General features: G+C 46.7%; 3 protein-coding genes across 8 annotated transcripts in view; all 3 read left to right on the forward strand.

The window, feature by feature from the left end:
• Positions 1-8,526, forward strand: part of LOC118940289 (LITAF domain-containing protein-like) — a 30,152-nt gene extending 21,626 nt beyond the window's left edge. For 2 of the 5 annotated variants that reach the window (XM_036949025.1, XM_036949023.1), the window contains 4 exons: positions 4,927-5,051; positions 6,117-6,191; positions 6,635-6,785; positions 7,532-8,526. In XM_036949025.1, coding sequence (XP_036804920.1) covers positions 4,928-5,051; positions 6,117-6,191; positions 6,635-6,785; positions 7,532-7,637 — 456 coding nt within the window. In that variant the 5' untranslated portion in view covers position 4,927 and the 3' untranslated portion in view covers positions 7,638-8,526. Of the gene's footprint in view, positions 1-4,922; positions 5,052-6,116; positions 6,192-6,634; positions 6,786-7,531 lie in introns of all 5 variants that reach the window. The other 3 variants (XM_036949024.1, XM_036949027.1, XM_036949026.1) reach the window with 2 other exon arrangements.
• A 141-nt stretch (positions 8,527-8,667) lies between these two features.
• On the forward strand, positions 8,668-14,681 carry LOC118940291 (lipopolysaccharide-induced tumor necrosis factor-alpha factor homolog). Of its 2 annotated transcripts, XR_005036828.1 has the most exons (4): positions 8,668-8,832; positions 9,915-9,974; positions 10,957-11,104; positions 13,443-14,681. XR_005036828.1 is itself a non-coding variant. In XM_036949028.1 (3 exons), exons 1-3 carry the CDS (start codon positions 9,929-9,931, stop codon positions 13,546-13,548), a joined length of 300 nt encoding a protein of 99 aa, XP_036804923.1. In that variant the 5' UTR covers positions 9,635-9,928; the 3' UTR covers positions 13,549-14,680. The 2 variants fall into 2 exon arrangements, 1 of the variants encoding a protein (XP_036804923.1); XM_036949028.1 differs by lacking the exon at positions 8,668-8,832 and having other exon boundaries at positions 9,635-9,974; positions 13,443-14,680.
• Positions 14,682-16,855: 2,174 nt separating this feature from the next.
• The window catches only part of LOC118940085 (extensin-1-like), a 1,080-nt gene continuing 294 nt past the window's right edge, over positions 16,856-17,641 (forward strand). The window contains exons 1-2 of the mRNA XM_036948318.1: positions 16,856-17,470; positions 17,588-17,641. The exon at positions 17,588-17,641 is cut by the window's right edge and continues 294 nt beyond it. Coding sequence (XP_036804213.1) covers positions 16,856-17,470; positions 17,588-17,641 — 669 coding nt within the window. The remainder of the gene's footprint in view (positions 17,471-17,587) is intronic.

A 17,641-nucleotide genomic window follows, 5' to 3' on the forward strand; every position in this document is an offset into this window, starting at 1 on the left:
ACAGACATCTCTGTTAGATGTGTACACACAGACAGCGCTGTTAGACGTGTACACACAGACAGCGCTGTTAGACGTGTACACACAGACAGCGCTGTTAGATGTGTACACACAGACAGCGTTGTTAGATGTGTACACACAGACAGCTCTGTTAGACGTGTACACACAAACAGCGCTGTTAGACGTGTACACACAGACAGCGCTGTTAGACGTGTACACACAGACAGCGCTGTTAGATGTGTACACACAGACAGCTCTGTTAGACGTGTACACACAGACAGCGCTGTTAGATGTGTACACACAGGCAGCTCTGTTAGATGTGTACACACAGACATCTCTGTTAGATGTGTACACACAGACAGCTCTGTTAGATGTGTACACACAGACATCTCTGTTAGACGTGTACACACAGACAGCTCTGTTAGATGTGTACACACAGACATCTCTGTTAGACGTGTACACACAGACAGCTCTGTTAGATGTGTACACAGACAGCTCTGTTAGATGTGTACACAGACAGCTCTGTTAGATGTGTACACACAGACAGCTCTGTTAGATGTTTACACAGACAGCTCTGTTAGATGTGTACACAGACAGCTCTGTTAGATGTGTACACAGACAGCTCTGTTAGATGTGTACACACAGACAGCTCTGTTAGATGTTTACACAGACAGCTCTGTTAGATGTGTACACAGACAGCTCTGTTAGATGTGTACACACAGACAGCTCTGTTAGGTGTACACACAGACAGAGTGGAAAACTGTACTTCACACATCAGTGAATTTGATAGCTAACCAAACCATGATAGGGTAGAATACCCAGGGCCCATTATGGGGACATGTCCAGCTGTTCTGTGAGATGTTGGATTAAGGAAATGAAAATGAATCCTTGTGTAAATGTTTACCTGACTAGGGTGTGAGAGTTATGGTTCCTGCCCATGGTAAATGGGTATAGTAAAGGTCAGGTTTGGGGTCAATGCAAATTGAGGTCAGTCAGTTCAGGAAGTAATCTGAAAAAAGCTACTAGTAGAAGCTACTAGTTGTAACATTTTGTATTTAAAATTCAAAACACTTCCTGAAATGGGTGTCTTTAATTCTATTTAACCCACTGTTGACCAGGGCCCATAGGGTAGTGTACTACTGTTGACCAGGGCCCATAGGGTAGTGTACTACTGTTGACCAGGGCCCATAGGACTCCGGTTAAAAGTAGTGAACGACAGTATATAGGGAATAGGCTGAGCGTAAACTTCAACATTCTGTGCAACTTCTGGCGCACGTTTACTGTTACCACTGAGGCTGTACCCACTTTAAGTTTAGTTTAAACCAGGGGCGCAACTTTACTGGGGACATGTCCCCCCACATTCTGAAATTCCATTTAGTGTGATACAAAACGAGGCAACGGTGTGCGTTAGGACCATGCAGACGCCTCCGAGCGGTCAGGTAGGTTGTTTGGAGTGGATAAAAATAATACAATTATGTCCCCCCCCCCCCCCACTTCTAAAACCAAAGTTGCGTAGACTACTATTTGATCATAATGTAGGACTACCAGAGGGGCCTACCATCAAAAACAATGGAGAAAATGCATCCCATAACATTTTAACATGGAAATACCTGTTCTATCATTCAGCCTACAGTAGCAGCCAATGTGTGGTGTTCAATGTAGGCCTACATTCTATGAGACGTTTGAAAAACACATTCAGGGCTTGTTGACATGAACCTGTTAATCCACTTGTCCTTTAGACAAGGAGGAGACTGAAAATGTTGTTGAGTCGTTTGATGCAAGAAACCACTTTCTGAAATAGAATGCATTATTATTCTCATCCCATTATGACAGAGAATCAGACTAATTATGCTTCCCTCTGCCGATTGGCTACTTAGCTTATTCAAGCCTGTCTCAAAATACAACACTGCCCCTTTAAGACAAAAAAGCTCTTTAGCTGAATCACTTTTCAAAGATGTCTAGAAATGCACACGTGTTGTGTCTTGTAGGAAACAAACACTCCCCCATTGAGGATTACAACTGATCTATAACTGGGCTAATAACTCACTAACTAGCAAAGGATATGAACAAATGTGCACACGTGTTGTGTCTTGTAGGAAACAAACACTCCCCCATTGAGGATTACAACTGATCTATAACTGGGCTAATAACTCACCAACGAGCAAAGAATATGATCTCAAAACAGCTCATCTACTCACGACCGCTGATTCTGTAAAGTCAGTCACGTTCAACGGGAATGGCACATGTATGGCAGTGGTTTATTTGCATATAGGCCTACTGCAGCTCTGATTGGTTACGGCGCACCGGTCTGTTTAGATTAGAGTATGTGCATGTCAATGCAATAGAATCCTACTCTGATGAGTTCTGTCTACAACAAAGTCTCTTGAATCGTTGGTTTTGTTTCGGTATGTTGCATTGAAAGTAGCTAATAATTGCGTTGATTCGATCACAATTCCCACAGTAAAGGGTTGATAGTGGTAACTAACGGGGAAAACTAGAAAGTTGAGTGAGGTTCAATCTCGTGCTTCTCTGCGCGGGCTGATTTTATTTCTGCAACAGCAGCAGCTCCCCGCAACACACACACACTCAACAACTCTACCTCACTTCCTCATGATCCCGTGGAACAAAGTCCAACAGATAAGCCTCCGTTACAGCTTCAATAACAACACCATCGTCAACTACATGATGCTGTATAACATTTACGCATAGGGTTTGTCCCAAATGGCAGCCTGTTTCATATTTAGTGCACTGCTTTTGACCAGGGCCCACGTGGGAAATAGGGTGTCATTTGGGATGAACTCATACAGAGCATTCAGAACTTTTTCCAAATGTTGTTACATTACAGCCCTATTCTTAAATTGATTAAATCGCTTTCCCCTCATCAATCTGCACATAATACCCCACAATGACAATGCAAAAACAGTTTTTGAGAAATGTTAGCTAATGTATAAAAACAAAAACAAATGAACATACCACATTTACGTAAGTATTCAGACCCTTTACTCAGTACTTTGTTGAAGCACCTTTGGCAGTGATTACAGCCGCGGGTCTTCTTGGGTATGACGCTACAAGTTTAGCACACCTGTATTCCTCTCATTCCTCTCTGCAGATCCTCTATAACTCTGTCAGGGTGGATGGGGAGTGTCACTGCAAAGCTATTTTCAGGTCTCACCAAAGATGTTCGATTGGGTTCAAGTCTGGGCCACTCAAGGACATTCAGAGTCTTGTCCCGAAGCCACTCCTGCGTTGTCTTGACTGTGCGCTTAGGGTCGTTGTCCTGTTGGAAGGTGAACCTTCACCCCAGTCTGAGTTCCTGAGCACTCAGGGTCAGGTTTTCATCAAGGATCTCTCTGTACTTTGCTCCATTAATCTTTGCCTCGCAGTCCCTGCCGCTGAAAACCGTAGGGATGGTGCCAGGTTTCCTCCAGACGTGACGCTTGGCATTCAGGCCAAAGAGTTCAATCTTGGTTTCATCAGTCCAGAGAATCTTGTTTCTGATGGTCTGAGTCCTTTAGGTGCCTTTTGGTAAACTCCAAGCAGGCTGTCGTGTGCCTTTCACTGAGTGCTTCCATCTGGCCACTCTACCATAAAGGCCTGATTGGTGGAGTGCTGCAGAGATGGTTGTCCTTCTGGAAGGTTCTCCCATCTCCACAGAGGAACTCTAGAGCTCTGACAGAGTGACCATCTGGTTCTTTTTCACCTCCCTGACCAAGGCCCTTCTCCCCCGATTGCTCAGTTTGGCCGGGCGGCCAGCTCTAGGAAGAGTCTTGATGGTTCTAATCTTCTTCTATTTAAGAATGATGGAGGCCACTGTGTTCTTGGGGACCATTAATGCTGCAGACATTTTTTTTGGTACCCTTCCCCAGATCTGTGCCTCGACACAATCCTGTCTCGGAGCTCTACGGACAATTCCTTCGACCTCATGGCTTGGTTTTTGCTGTGACATGCACTGTCAACTGTGAAACCTTATTTAGACAGGTGTGTGCCTTTCCAAATCATGTCCAACCAATTGAATTTACCACAGGTGGACTCCAATCAAGTTGTAGAAACATTTCAAGGATGATCAATGGGAACAGGATGCACCTGAGCTCAATTTCGAGTCAATTTCATAGCAAAGGGTCTGAATACTTATGTAAATAAGGTATTTGTGTTTTGTTTCTTAAAAATGCAAACATTTTTAAGAACCTGTTTTTGCTTTGTCGTTATGGGGTATTGTGATGTCGTTATGGGGTATTGTGATGTCATTATGGGGTATCGTGTGTAGATTTCGGATGATTTTTTCAAATGTAATCAATTTTAGAATAAGGCTGTAATTGAAATACATGTGGAAAAAGGTCAAGGGGTCTGAATACTTCCCGAATGCACTGTATGTACAGCGCTGTAGTATAATCTATGCATTTCCTTATAATAGTTTGTTTTTAACGACTGACCTGGTTACTGTAAGTAAAGGTTAATGATGAGCCTGAGGTTAGAATGAATCAGGAGGTTAGAATTTGTATTTATTTATTGAACCAGGAAGTCCTATTGGGATCAGAAGACCTGTTTCCCAAAGGAGACCATGTAGATCAATGATGTATAGATGATGGGATGTATTATAACTGATTCCAGATGACATACTGCACTGTGTATTATAGCTGATTCCAGATGACATACTGCACTGTGTATTATAGCTGATTCCAGATGACATACTGCACTGTGTATTATAGCTGATTCCAGATGACATACTGTACTGTGTATTATAGCTGATTCCAGATTACATACTGTACTGTGTATTATAGCTGATTCCAGATTACATACTGTGTATTATAGGGGGAGAGAAGGTGGGGGCAGAGACATATGTTTTCTCAATGTGATATTTTCATAAGGTGTGCTCACTGTGTTTGTGCTCACTTTCTTCCTCTCTCTCTCTCTCAAACCCATCCCAGACAGTATGGAGAAGAGCCAGTATGGACCCCCCCAGGACTTGTCTGCTCCCCCCTACCCCGGCCCCCCGGCGGGCTACCAGGGAAGTGGGGGGGGAACAGCCTACCCCCCTCAGCCTGGCTTCCAGGGAGGTAAGAGATCAGATCTACACTGATACTCTTAGGGACAGTTTAAGCTTACACTCTTAGAAAATAAGGCGCTATCTATAACCTTCATGGAACCTGAAAGGGTTCTTCTTGGAACCTAAAGGGTTCTTCCTGGAACCGAAAAGGGTTCTTCTTGGAACCTAAAGGGTTCTTTCTGGAACCGAAAAGGGTGCTCCTATGGGGACAGCCGATGTGTGTGTCACAATAGCCATAGATGTCATGAACATCATTGTTAAGGGCTGGCCAACCACTCTGTATCCCTGGGTTTGTGTCACCATAACGCTGGCCAATCACTCTGTATCCCTGGGTTTGTGTTCCCATAATGCTGGCCATCCACTCTGTATCCCTGGGTTTGTGGTCTAATAAGGCTGACCAACCACTCTGTATCCCTGGGTTTGTGTTCCCATAACCCTGGCCAACCACTCTGTATCCCTGGGTTTGTGGTCCCATAAGGCTGGCCAACCACTCTGTATCCCTGGGTTTGTGGTCCTGTAATGCTGGCCAAACACTCTGTATCCCAGGGTTTGTGGTCCCATAATGCTGGCCAACCACTCTGTATCCCTGGGTTTGTGGTCCCATAAGGCTGACCAACCACTCTGTATCCCTGGGTTTGTCTTCCCATAACCCTGGCCAACCACTCTGTATCACTGGGTTTGTGTTCCCATAATGCTGGCCATCCACTCTGTATCCCTGGGTTTGTGGTCTAATAAGGCTGACCAACCACTCTGTATCCCTGGGTTTGTGTTCCCATAACCCTGGCCAACCACTCTGTATCCCTGGGTTTGTGTTCCCATAATGCTGGCCAACCACTCTGTATCCCTGGGTTTGTCTTCCCATAACCCTGGCCAACCACTCTGTATCCCTGGGTTTGTGGTCCCATAATGCTGGCCAACCACTCTGTATCCCTGGGTTTGTGTTCCCATAATGCTGGCCAACCACTCTGTATCCCTGGGTTTGTGTTCCCATAATGCTGGCCAACCACTCTGTATCCCTGGGTTTGTGATAAATTACACAGTGTATTGATGTATTTATTTATCCCTTATTGATCAGGTCCCCAACCCGGCATGTACCCACCACCTCCCCAATACGGCACGGGCATGGCACAACCTACAAACGTCCCCAGCGGTGAGTCACACACACTGAAAAAACTCCAAACTGTCGGACCAAAACTACCTCAATCGGTTCCTTATTTTAGTATTCACAGTACCCAGTGAAAAACGAGAACCAAGTTGTACACACACAAGGTATTGGCTGGACGTCCTGGCCCTAGCAACACCCAGCCTTAGCAACCCCTCGAATCCTCTACCCTCTGTAGGGGTTTGAAATATAGAACTAACAACAAGCGACACAATTTTTTGGGGGGCCTAAGTTGTTCTATCCCATTCTATTGAGTTATACCCTGTTCTGACCAGTTCTATCCAGTTCTGACCAGTATTTTCCTCTCCCTACAGTAACCCGGGTGGTGGGGATTCTTTCTAGTCCTGTCCAGTTCTATCCAATTCTATGAAGTTATATCCTGTTCTGACCAGTTCTATCTGGTTCTAACCAGTATTCTCCTCCCTCTGCAGTAACCCAGGTGGTGGTGATGCAGCAGCCGCTGCCAAGAGACGTACCCGGCCAGATGAATTGTCCCCACTGTCAGGTCCCGGTTCTGACAGAGACCACACACGCCACTGGACTGCTCACCTGGGTTATCTGTGGATCACTCGGCTTCTTCCTGTAAGTTGTACACACACACACACACACACACATACACACACACACACACACACACACACACACACACACACACACACACACACACACACATGGAGATATGTGGCACACGTTTTTTTTTCTCTCTCTCACAAACACACATGCACTGTACAGATGGATACACACACTGAATCCCTTCTCTCGCTCTCTCTCTCTCTCTCTCTCTCTCTCTCTCTCTCTCTCTCTGTCACTCTCTCTCTGTCTCTCTCCCCCATCTCTCTCTCTGGCTCTCTCTCGATGTCTCTCTACCCCATCTCTCTCTGTCTCTCTACCCCATCTCTCTCTGTCTCGCTCTCTCTCTCTCTCTCTGTCTCTCTCTCTCTGTCTCTCTCCCCCATCTCTCTCTCTGGCTCTCTCTCTCTGTCTCTCTCCCCCATCTCTCTCTCTGGCTCTCTCTCTCTGTCTCTCTACCCCATCTCTCTCTGTCTCTCTACCCCATCTCTCTCTGTCTCTCTACCCCATCTCTCTCTGTCTCGCTCTCTCTCTCTCTGTCTCTCTCCCCCATCTCTCTCTCTGGCTCTCTCTCTCTGTCTCTCTACCCCATCTCTCTCTGTCTCGCTCTCCCTCTCTCTGTCTCTCTCCCCCATCTCTCTCTCTGGCTCTCTCTCTCTCTGTCTCTCTCCCCCATCTCTCTCTCTGGCTCTCTCTCTCTCTCTCTCTCTCTCTCTCTCTCTCCCTCTCTCTCTCTCCCTCTCTCTCTCTCTCTCTAGGTGCTGGCCATGCTGTTTGATTCCGTTCTGTGTTGACTCCTGTAAGGACGTAGAACACCGCTGCCCCAACTGCAAGAGAGTGATCCACATCCACAAACGCATGTGAACAGACCAAGATGAGACACCTGCCACAAAGTGATCCACATCCACAACTAGCCCCGGCCCACAGCCACTGCTGCCACAAAGTGATCCACATCCACAACTCCTCATGAAAATATAAATATCTATTGTGAGAAGTCACAGTGTAAAGACAACAGTCTGACTGTGGCTGAAATGACTACTGGAAGACCAGCTTAACATTGACTAGTGTCCGTGTGTAACAAGCGAAGGCCACTTCTAGCAGATTCTTTACACTGATTGTAATATATGTTTTCTTTCATTCTGTGAATCTTCATGTTAGACAGAAAGTAGGATTCTATTTGTATTGACGTTGGTATTGATTGGTTGTTGTTTTTTTTTAAAGGGACAGTCCACAGTTGAAACAATAAAAAAGCTGAACCCTGCCTCTGTTTTTGTAAAAAGCTGTGGGATGGGGCTGGAGGAATGTAACCGCTCTAACACAGAGCTATGCAATGCACTGACTGACCATCCAAAAGTATATCTTTATCAATGTGTTGGGCTATACAGTGCTATGTTTACATTTACAAACACTGGAGCAAAACAAGCTGATATTTTGGGTTCTGATGGGGTACAACAGTTGAACTAAACTCAGAAGGCAGAATAAGTTATATTCTTCAAGATCCAAAAAAATGGATGCATTAACTGCTGATTGCCCCTTTAATTGATTAACAATAATTGTTTTAATAAAGTCAATAATGACTTTGACTTTTGAGATGATAGTGGCCCTTGTTTCCAGAAACACACACACATCCATCAATATTTCTTTCTGAAAATGTATTCACCTGAAAAAAGGCCTGTGTTTGATGTGTTAACTATCTTTTTTCCCCAAACACCAATGGACCAATGTTAGTAAAGTAATGACTATCTAGTCTGCATTACGTTCTAATAGTCTAACTGAAGATTTATCATCATGATGATACTGTTTCATGTTTGATGCACTGTCTGTTCGCCCCCCCCCCCCCCCCCCCCCCCCCACACACACACACACTATCACACGCTCCCCACACACACACACTCTGTCTGCTCGCAACCCACACACACACACACACACACACACTATCTCTCTCTATCTCTCTCTCTCGTCTGTCTCTCTCTGTGCTTCAGTTTCGTTGTCTCTTAAGGGAGTTGCAGTTCTCATCTGTAGCTCCACAGTACCTCGTCTCCTCCAGGGCTCCAGACAGGTAAGGGACTGTCACTCTGCTCCTTGCTGGGAAAGAGTGTTCTGAGCTGGGTAAGGTGGGCTGGGATATGGTGTTCTGAGCTGGGTAAGGTGGGCTGGGATAGGGTGTTCTGAGCTGGGTAAAGTGGGCTGGGATAGGGTGTTCTGAGCTGGGTAAGGTGGGCTGGGATAGGGTGTTCTGAGCTGGGTAAGGTGGGCTGGGATAGGGTGTTCTGAGCTGGGTAAGGTGGGCTGGGATAGGGTGTTCTGAGCTGGGTAAGGTGGGCTGGGATAGGGTGTTCTGAGCTGGGTAAAGTGGGCTGGGATAGGGTGTTCTGAGCTGGGTAAGGTGGGCTGGGATAGGGTGTTCTGAGCTGGGTAAGGTGGGCTGGGATAGGGTGTCCTGAGCTGGGTAATGTGGGCTGGTATAGGGTGTTCTGAGCTGGGTAAGGTGGGCTGGGATAGGGTGTTCTGAGCTGGGTAAGGTGGGCTGGGATAGGGTGTTCTGAGCTGGGTAAGGTGGGCTGGTATAGGGTGTTCTGAGCTGTCCATACCTTATTTGAGAGGTGAGGATTTTTTGCAATGTGTGGCTTATTTGATGGAATATACGTTTGGTAATGATTAGGTCGTTACAAGAGTACTGATATAAGTAGGACGTGATATCCCGACAACTTTGAGAAAAAACACTTTATATCAGAATTGTGCCTGGTCACCTCTAGTTACTACAGCCACAAAGTCCTAAACCCCACTTAAAAATGTATCTTCTTGAAATGTGAACCCTAACCACACTACTAACCTTATATCTAACCCTAACCTTATAATAATACCCCCAAAAAAGCAGATTTTAGTTTTCATGCATTTTTTACGATATAGTTAATTTTGACTCTGTGTTTGTGGTAACTAGTATAAACCGTTGTGTCTGTTGTTCTCATTGGCTAGAATGGTCTCACCTGATCTTGATTCTTTTATTTATGTATTTTTTAACAACTCCTCCCGACAGCACCACTCCACCAGCCCCCAGCAGCTAAAGACATATTTACCTGGAGATTCAACAGTGATATTTATTGGTGGATTTATTCATTGACATTTATCTCTTATTATCAGTTCTTCAACCAGACATGAACCAACCACCTCCCCAGACACAACCTACAATCACCCCTGGTGGTGAGTCATGTACACACACACACACGCACACGCACAAGCACACGCACACGCGCACGCGCATGCGCACACGCACACGCACACGCACTCACACTCACACTCACACTCAAACACTCACACACTCACACTCACACTCACACTCACTCACACTCACACACACACACACACACACACACACACACACACACACACACACACACACACACTCGCACTCGCACTCGCACTCGCACTCGCACTCGCACACTCACACACTGAAGTAAACCCGCAACTGATGCACCAAAACTAACTAAATCGGTTCCTCATTTTGTCATTCACAGTTCCCCATGTGGAAAACCAGAGAACAGTTGTTTGTGGCAGGATATTCTGACGTAAGCGACACCTGGCCTTAGCAACCTGGCCTTAGCAACCCCTCTGACATGATATGAGGTCCTAGTAGGGGTGCTAGTACCTCATCCTCTACCCCACATCTCTGAGGAGGTGTGACATAGAGATCAAACAACAACAGAAACAGTTAACTGTAGTTCAAATTCAATCCACTATTAAAATGGTAATCTCCCATAGAAATATAATATCATCCTAGATCTGTGATAACTCCATCCAAAGAGGTTCTATCCTGTTCTGACCAGTTCTATCTGGTTCTAACCAGTATTCTCCTTCCTCTGCAGTAACCCAGGTGGTGGTTCTGACCAGTTCTATCTGGTTCTAACCAGTATTCTCCTCCCTCTGCAGTAACCCAGGTGGTGGTTCTGACCAGTTCTATCTGGTTCTAACCAGTATTCTCCTCCCTCTGCAGTAACCCAGGTGGTGGTTCTGACCAGTTCTATCTGGTTCTAACCAGTATTCTCCTCTCCCTACAGTAACCCAGGTGGTGGTTCTGACCAGTTCTATCTGGTTCTAACCAGTATTCTCCTCCCTCTGCAGTAACCCAGGTGGTGGTTCTGACCAGTTCTATCTGGTTCTAACCAGTATTCTCCTCCCTCTGCAGTAACCCAGGTGGTGATACAGCAGCCGCTGCTAAGAGACGTACCCGGCCAGATGATGTGTCCCCACTGTCAGGTCCCGGTTCTGACAGAGACCACACACGCCACTGGACTGGTCACCTGGGTCATCTGTGGATTCCTCTGCTTCTTCATGTGAGTTATACAAGCACACACGCACGCACATGCACACGCACACACACGAGCATGGACATGCCTGTACGTAGGGGTGGCAGGTAGCCTAGTGGTTAGAGCGTTGGACTAGTAACCGAAAGGTTGCTAGATCGAATCCCTGAGCTGACAAGGTAAAAATCTGTCGTTCTGCCCCTGAACAGGGCAGTTAACCCACTGTTCCTAGGCTGTCATTGAAAATAAGAATTTGTTCTTAACTGACTTGCCTAGTTAAATCAAATCAAATGTTATTGGCCACATGGCTAACAGATGTTAATGCGAGTGTAGCGGAATGCTTGTGCTTCTAGTTCCGACAGTGCAGTAATATCTAACAAGTAACAACTACCTTATACACACAAGTGTAAAGGAATGAATAAGAATATGTACATATAAATATATGGATGAGAGATGGTGTCACGAATGTTGTTGTAAGAATCGGACCAAAATGCATTGTGGTTTGGGTTCATCATCTTTATTATGTGAACCGGCAAAAAACAATAAAGAACAAAACGCTGCCTCTGATTGGGAACCATACCAAGCCAACCTAGAAATAAAGAAACTAGAACGCCCACCCTAGTCACACCCTGACCTAACCAAAATAGAGAATAAAGGATCTCTATCTCTTGAGATAGAAGCTGTTTTTCAGTCTCTCGGTGCCTGCTTTGAGGCACCTGTACTGACCTCGCCTTCTGGATGATAGCGGGGTGAACAGGCAGTGGCTCGGGTGGTTGTTGTCCTTGATGATCTTTTTGGCCTTCCTGTGACATCGGGTGGTGTAGGTGTCCAGGTAGTTTGCCCCCGGTGTGCAGACCTCACTACCCTCTGGAGAGCCTTACGGTTGTGGGCGGAGCAGTTGCCGTACCAGGCGGTGATACAGCCCGACAGGATGCTCTCGATTGTGCATCTGTAAAAGTTTGAGTGTTTCTGGTAACAAGCCACATTTCTTCAGCCTTCTGAGTTTGACGAGGCGTTGTTGTACCTTCTTCACCACGCTGTCTGTGTGGGTGGACCATTTCAGTTTGTGTACGCCGAGGAACTTGAAACTTTCCACCTTCTCCACTACTGTCCCTTCAATGTGGAAAGTGGGGTGCTCCTTCTGATGTTTCCTGAAGTCCACGATCATCTCCTTTGTTTTGTTGGCGTTGAGTGTGAGGTTATTTTCCTGACACCACACTCCGAGGACCCTCAACTCCTCCCTGTAGGCCGCCTCGTCGTTGTTGGTAATCAAGCCTACCTCTGTAGTGTCGTCTGCAAACTAAATGATTGAGTTGGAGGCATGAGGCATGAATGGCCACGCAGTCATGGGTGAACAGGGAGTACATGAGAGAACTGAGAACACACCCTTGTGGGGCCCCAGTGTTGAGGATCAGCGGGGTGGAGATGTTTCCTACCCTCACCACCTGGGGGCATCCTGTCAGAAAAGTCCAGGACCCAGTTGCACAGGGCGTGGTTGAGACTCAGGGTCTCGAGCTTAATGACGAGTTTGGAGGGTACTATGGTGTTAAATGCTGAGCTGTGATTGATGAACAGCATTCTGACATAGGTATTCCTCTTGTCCAGATGGGTTAGGGCAGTGTGCAGTGTGGTTGCGATTGCGTCGTCTGTGGACCCATTGAGGCAGTAAGTGGGTCTAGGGTGTCAGGTAGGGTGGAGGTGATATGATCCTTGACTAGTCTCTCAAAGCACTTCATCATAACGGAAGTGAGTGCTACGGGGCGATAGTCATTTAGCTCAGTTACCTTAGCTTTCTTGGGAATAGGAACAATGGTGGCCCTCTTGAAGCATGTGGGAACAGCAGACTGGGATAAGGAAGGATTGATTGAATATGTCCGAAAACACACCAGCGAGCTGTTCTGCGCATGCTCTGAGGACGCGGCTCGGGATGCCGTCTGGGCCGGCAGTCTTGCGAGGGTTAACACGTTTAAATGTTTTACTCATGTTGGCTGCGGTGAAGGAGAGTCCTCAGGTTTTGGTAGCGGGCCGTGTCAGTGGCACTGTATTGTCCTCAAAGCGAGCAAAGAAGTTGTTTAGTTTGTCTGGGAGCAAGACATCGGTGTCCGCGACAGGGCTGGTTTTCATTTGTAGTCCGTGATTGACTGTGTGTTGCCACATACGTCTCGTGTCTGAGACGTTGAATTGCGACTCTACTTTGTCTCTATACTGACGCTTAGCTTGTTTGATTGGCTCCCCCCCCCCCTCTCTCTCTCGCTCTCTCTCTCTCTCTCTCTCTCTCTCTCCCCCCATCTCTCTCTCTGGCTCTCTCTCTCCGTCTCTCTCTCTCTCTCTCTCTCTCTCTCTCTCCCCCATCTCTCTCTCTCTCTAGGTGCTGGCCATGCAGTTTGATTCCGTTCTGTGTTGACTCCTGTCAGGACGTAGAACACCGCTGCCCCAACTGCAAGAGAGTGATCCACATCCACAAACTCATGTGAACAGACCAAGATGAGACACCTGCCACAAAGTGATCCATATCTGCAAACCTACTGTATATATGAACAGACCTAGCCACAGCCTACTGACAGTTCAGTGCGTAATCCACATCAGAAAGACAATAGTCTACTGTCTCTCTGAAATGACTGCAGCAGGACAGCTTCCTCTACTGTCTCTCTGAAATGACTGCAGCAGGACAGCTTTCTCTACTGTCTCTCTGAAATGACCACAGCAGGACAGCTTTCTCTCTGTCTCTCTGAAATGACTACAGCAGGACAGCTTTCTCTACTGTCTCTCTGAAATGACCACAGCAGGACAGCTTCCTCTACTGTCTCTCTGAAATGACTACAGCAGGGCAACTTCCTATACTGTCTCTCTGAAATGACCACAGCAGGACAGCTTCCTCTACTGTCTCTCTGAAATGACTGCAGCAGGACAGCTTTCTCTACTGTCTCTCTGAAATGACCACAGCAGGACAGCTTTCTCTCTGTCTCTCTGAAATGACTACAGCAGGACAGCTTTCTCTACTGTCTCTCTGAAATGACCACAGCAGGACAGCTTCCTCTACTGTCTCTCTGAAATGACTACAGCAGGACAGCTTCCTCGACTGTCTCTCTGAAATGGCTGCAGCAGGACAGCTTCCTCTACTGTCTCTCTGAAATGACCACAGCAGGACAGCTTCCTCTACTGTCTCTCTGAAATGACCACAGCAGGATAGCTTCCTCTACTGTCTCTCTGAAATGACCACAGCAGGACAGCTTCCTCTACTGTCTCTCTGAAATGACCACAGCAGGACAGCTTCCTCTACTGTCTCTCTGAAATGGCTGCAGCAGGACAGCTTCCTCTACTGTCTCTCTGAAATGGCTGCAGCAGGACAGCTTCCTCTACTGTCTCTCTGAAATGACCACAGCAGGACAGCTTCCTTTCTGTCAATGGGAATGTGTGACAGGGTATTCGTAAAAATGTATGAAACCAAAAATGTGCTTAAGGTGAGGCATTAATTAGGGTTAGCAGTGTGGTTATATTTGATGACTTTGTGGCTGTGCTACTGATTGCAATGACGTTTTTTAATTACATGGATTTAAACAGAAAGTATTGTAATAAATAACGGTCAAGTTTATTGATTGGTTGTTTGCTTTTTTGATTGATGAATAACAAGGATTTTAATCATCTCGATAAAACCTTTGACCTTTGAGAGGATATGAAATATTATATTATTTCATAAACACACACAATGCCAGTAATAGAGGCTAAACATAGAAGGTTCCTGTCATCATCTCCAGTAGCACACACACACACACACACACACACACAGACACACACTCACAGACACACTCGCAGACACACACACACACACACACACACACACACACACACACACACACACACACACACACACACAGATACACTCACAGACACACTCACCCAACACACAACACACACACACACACACACACACACACACACACCACCCCTCTTCACTAATCAGTCTGCACTTTAACCCTTTAGTCACTAAAGCTTAGTGAGTCAGAGGTCTCTGGTCTGTTGATTGGAACCAAGGGAGTCTTCAGGTCTGAGGTCAAGTTCCTGTTCCCTGGCATACTGGGCGTTGTCTCACAGTCAAAGGTGGAGGTGCAGCGAAATGCTTGTGTGTCTAGCTCCAACAGTACAGTAATACCTAATGCTTGTGTTTCTAGCTCCAACAGTACAGTAATACCTAATGCTTGTGTGTCTAGCTCCAACAGCACAGTAATACCTAATGCTTGTATGTCTAGCTCCAACAGCACAGTAATACCTAATGCTTGTATGTCTAGCTCCAACAGTACAGTAATACCTAATGCTTGTGTGTCTAGCTCCAACAGTACAGTAATACCTAATGCTTGTGTTTCTAGCTCCAACAGTACAGTAATACCTAATGCTTGTATGTCTAGCTCCAACAGCACAGTAATACCTAATGCTTGTATGTCTAGCTCCAACAGTACAGTAATACCTAATGCTTGTATGTCTAGCTCCAACAGCACAGTAATACCTAATGCTTGTATGTCTAGCTCCAACAGTACAGTAATACCTAATGCTTGTGTTTCTAGCTCCAACAGTACAGTAATACCTAATGCTTGTATGTCTAGCTCCAACAGTACAGTAATACCTAATGCTTGTGTTTCTAGCTCCAACAGTACAGTAATACCTAATGCTTGTGTGTCTAGCTCCAACAGCACAGTAATACCTAATGCTTGTATGTCTAGCTCCAACAGCACAGTAATACCTAATGCTTGTATGTCTAGCTCCAACAGTACAGTAATACCTAATGCTTGTGTGTCTAGCTCCAACAGTACAGTAATACCTAATGCTTGTATGTCTAGCTCCAACAGTACAGTAATACCTAATGCTTGTGTTTCTAGCTCCAACAGTACAGTAATACCTAATGCTTGTGTTTCTAGCTCCAACAGCACAGTAATACCTAATGCTTGTGTTTCTAGCTCCAACAGCACAGTAATACCTAATGCTTGTGTGTCTTGTGTACCATGTACTGACACCCTAGACCCATGGTAGTGTACCATACCCACTACCATATCCACTACCATACCCACTACCATACCCACTACCATACCCACTACCATACCTACTACCATACCCACTACCATACCCACTACCATACCCACTACCATACCCACTACCATACCTACTACCATACCCACTACCATACCTACTACCATACCCACTACCATACCCACTACCATACCCACTACCATACCTACTACCATACCCACTACCATACCCACTACCATACCCCCTACCATACCCCCTACCATACCTACTACCATACCCACTACCATACCTACAACCATACCCTGCTCAAAGGCACTTCAATGTTTTGTCTCACCCATCCACCCTCTGAATGTCTCACACACACAATCCATGTCTCAATTGTCTCAAGGTTAAAAAATATATTTTTAAACCTGTCTCCTCCACTTTGTTAGGTTCTAATTCTCAGAGTATAACAACTCAACAGACATTTACGAAAGCGTAACCAAGTTTATTACCCAGAGGGTCGATACAGCTGCATTCAGACAAAGACATGGCTTCCCCTGTGGCAGTATTCATACCCCCCTTTGGGTGGAGTCTCCTCCTCATCACTACACAGGGCATCGTTATTTCTACTCAGGGAGTTGAGGGATCTGGGCCTTCAACGGTTCCTCCCCTTATCAGGACTGCCACATGCCATCGTGTTCCCTGCACTCAGCCCCTCCCAATCTTCCTTATGGCTCCACCCATCGTGTTCCCTGCACTCAGCCCCTCCCAAGCTTCATTATGACTCCACCCATCGTGTTCCCTGCTCTCAGCCCCTCCCAAGCTTCATTATGGCTCCACCCATCGTGTTCCCTGCACTCAGCCCCTCCCAAGCTTCATTATGGCTCCACCCATCGTGTTCCCTGCACTCAGCCCCTCCCAAGCTTCATTATGGCTCCACCCATCGTGTTCCCTGCACTCAGCCCCTCCCAAGCTTCATTATGGCTCCACCCATCGTGTTCCCTGCACTCAGCCCCTCCCAAACTTCATCATGGCTCCACCCATCGTGTTCCCTGCACTCAGCCCCTCCCAAGCTTCCTTATGTCTCCACCCATCGTGTTCCCTGCACTCAGCCCCTCCCTAGCTTCGTTATGGCTCCACCCATCGTGTTCCCTGCACTCAGCCCCTCCCAAGCTTCGTTATGGCTCCACCCATCGTGTTCCCTGCACTCAGCCCCTCCCTAGCTTCGTTATGGCTCCACCCATCGTGTTCCCTGCACTCAGCCCCTCCCAAGCTTCGTTATGGCTCCACCCATCGTGTTCCCTGCACTCAGCCCCTCCCAAGCTTCGTTATGGCTCCACCCACCGTGTTCCCTGCACTCAGCCCCTCCCAAGCTTCATGATGGCTCCACCCATCGTGTTCCCTGCACTCAGCCCCTCCCAAGCTTCGTTATGGCTCCACCCATCGTGTTCCCTGCACTCAGCCCCTCCCAAGCTTCCTTATGGCTCCACCCATCGTGTTCCCTGCACTCAGCCCCTCCCAAGCTTCGTTATGGCTCCACCCATCGTGTTCCCTGCACTCAGCCCC

Source organism: Oncorhynchus mykiss, chromosome 17, assembly GCF_013265735.2.
Source record: "Oncorhynchus mykiss isolate Arlee chromosome 17, USDA_OmykA_1.1, whole genome shotgun sequence".
Taxonomy (NCBI): Eukaryota; Metazoa; Chordata; class Actinopteri; order Salmoniformes; family Salmonidae; genus Oncorhynchus; species Oncorhynchus mykiss.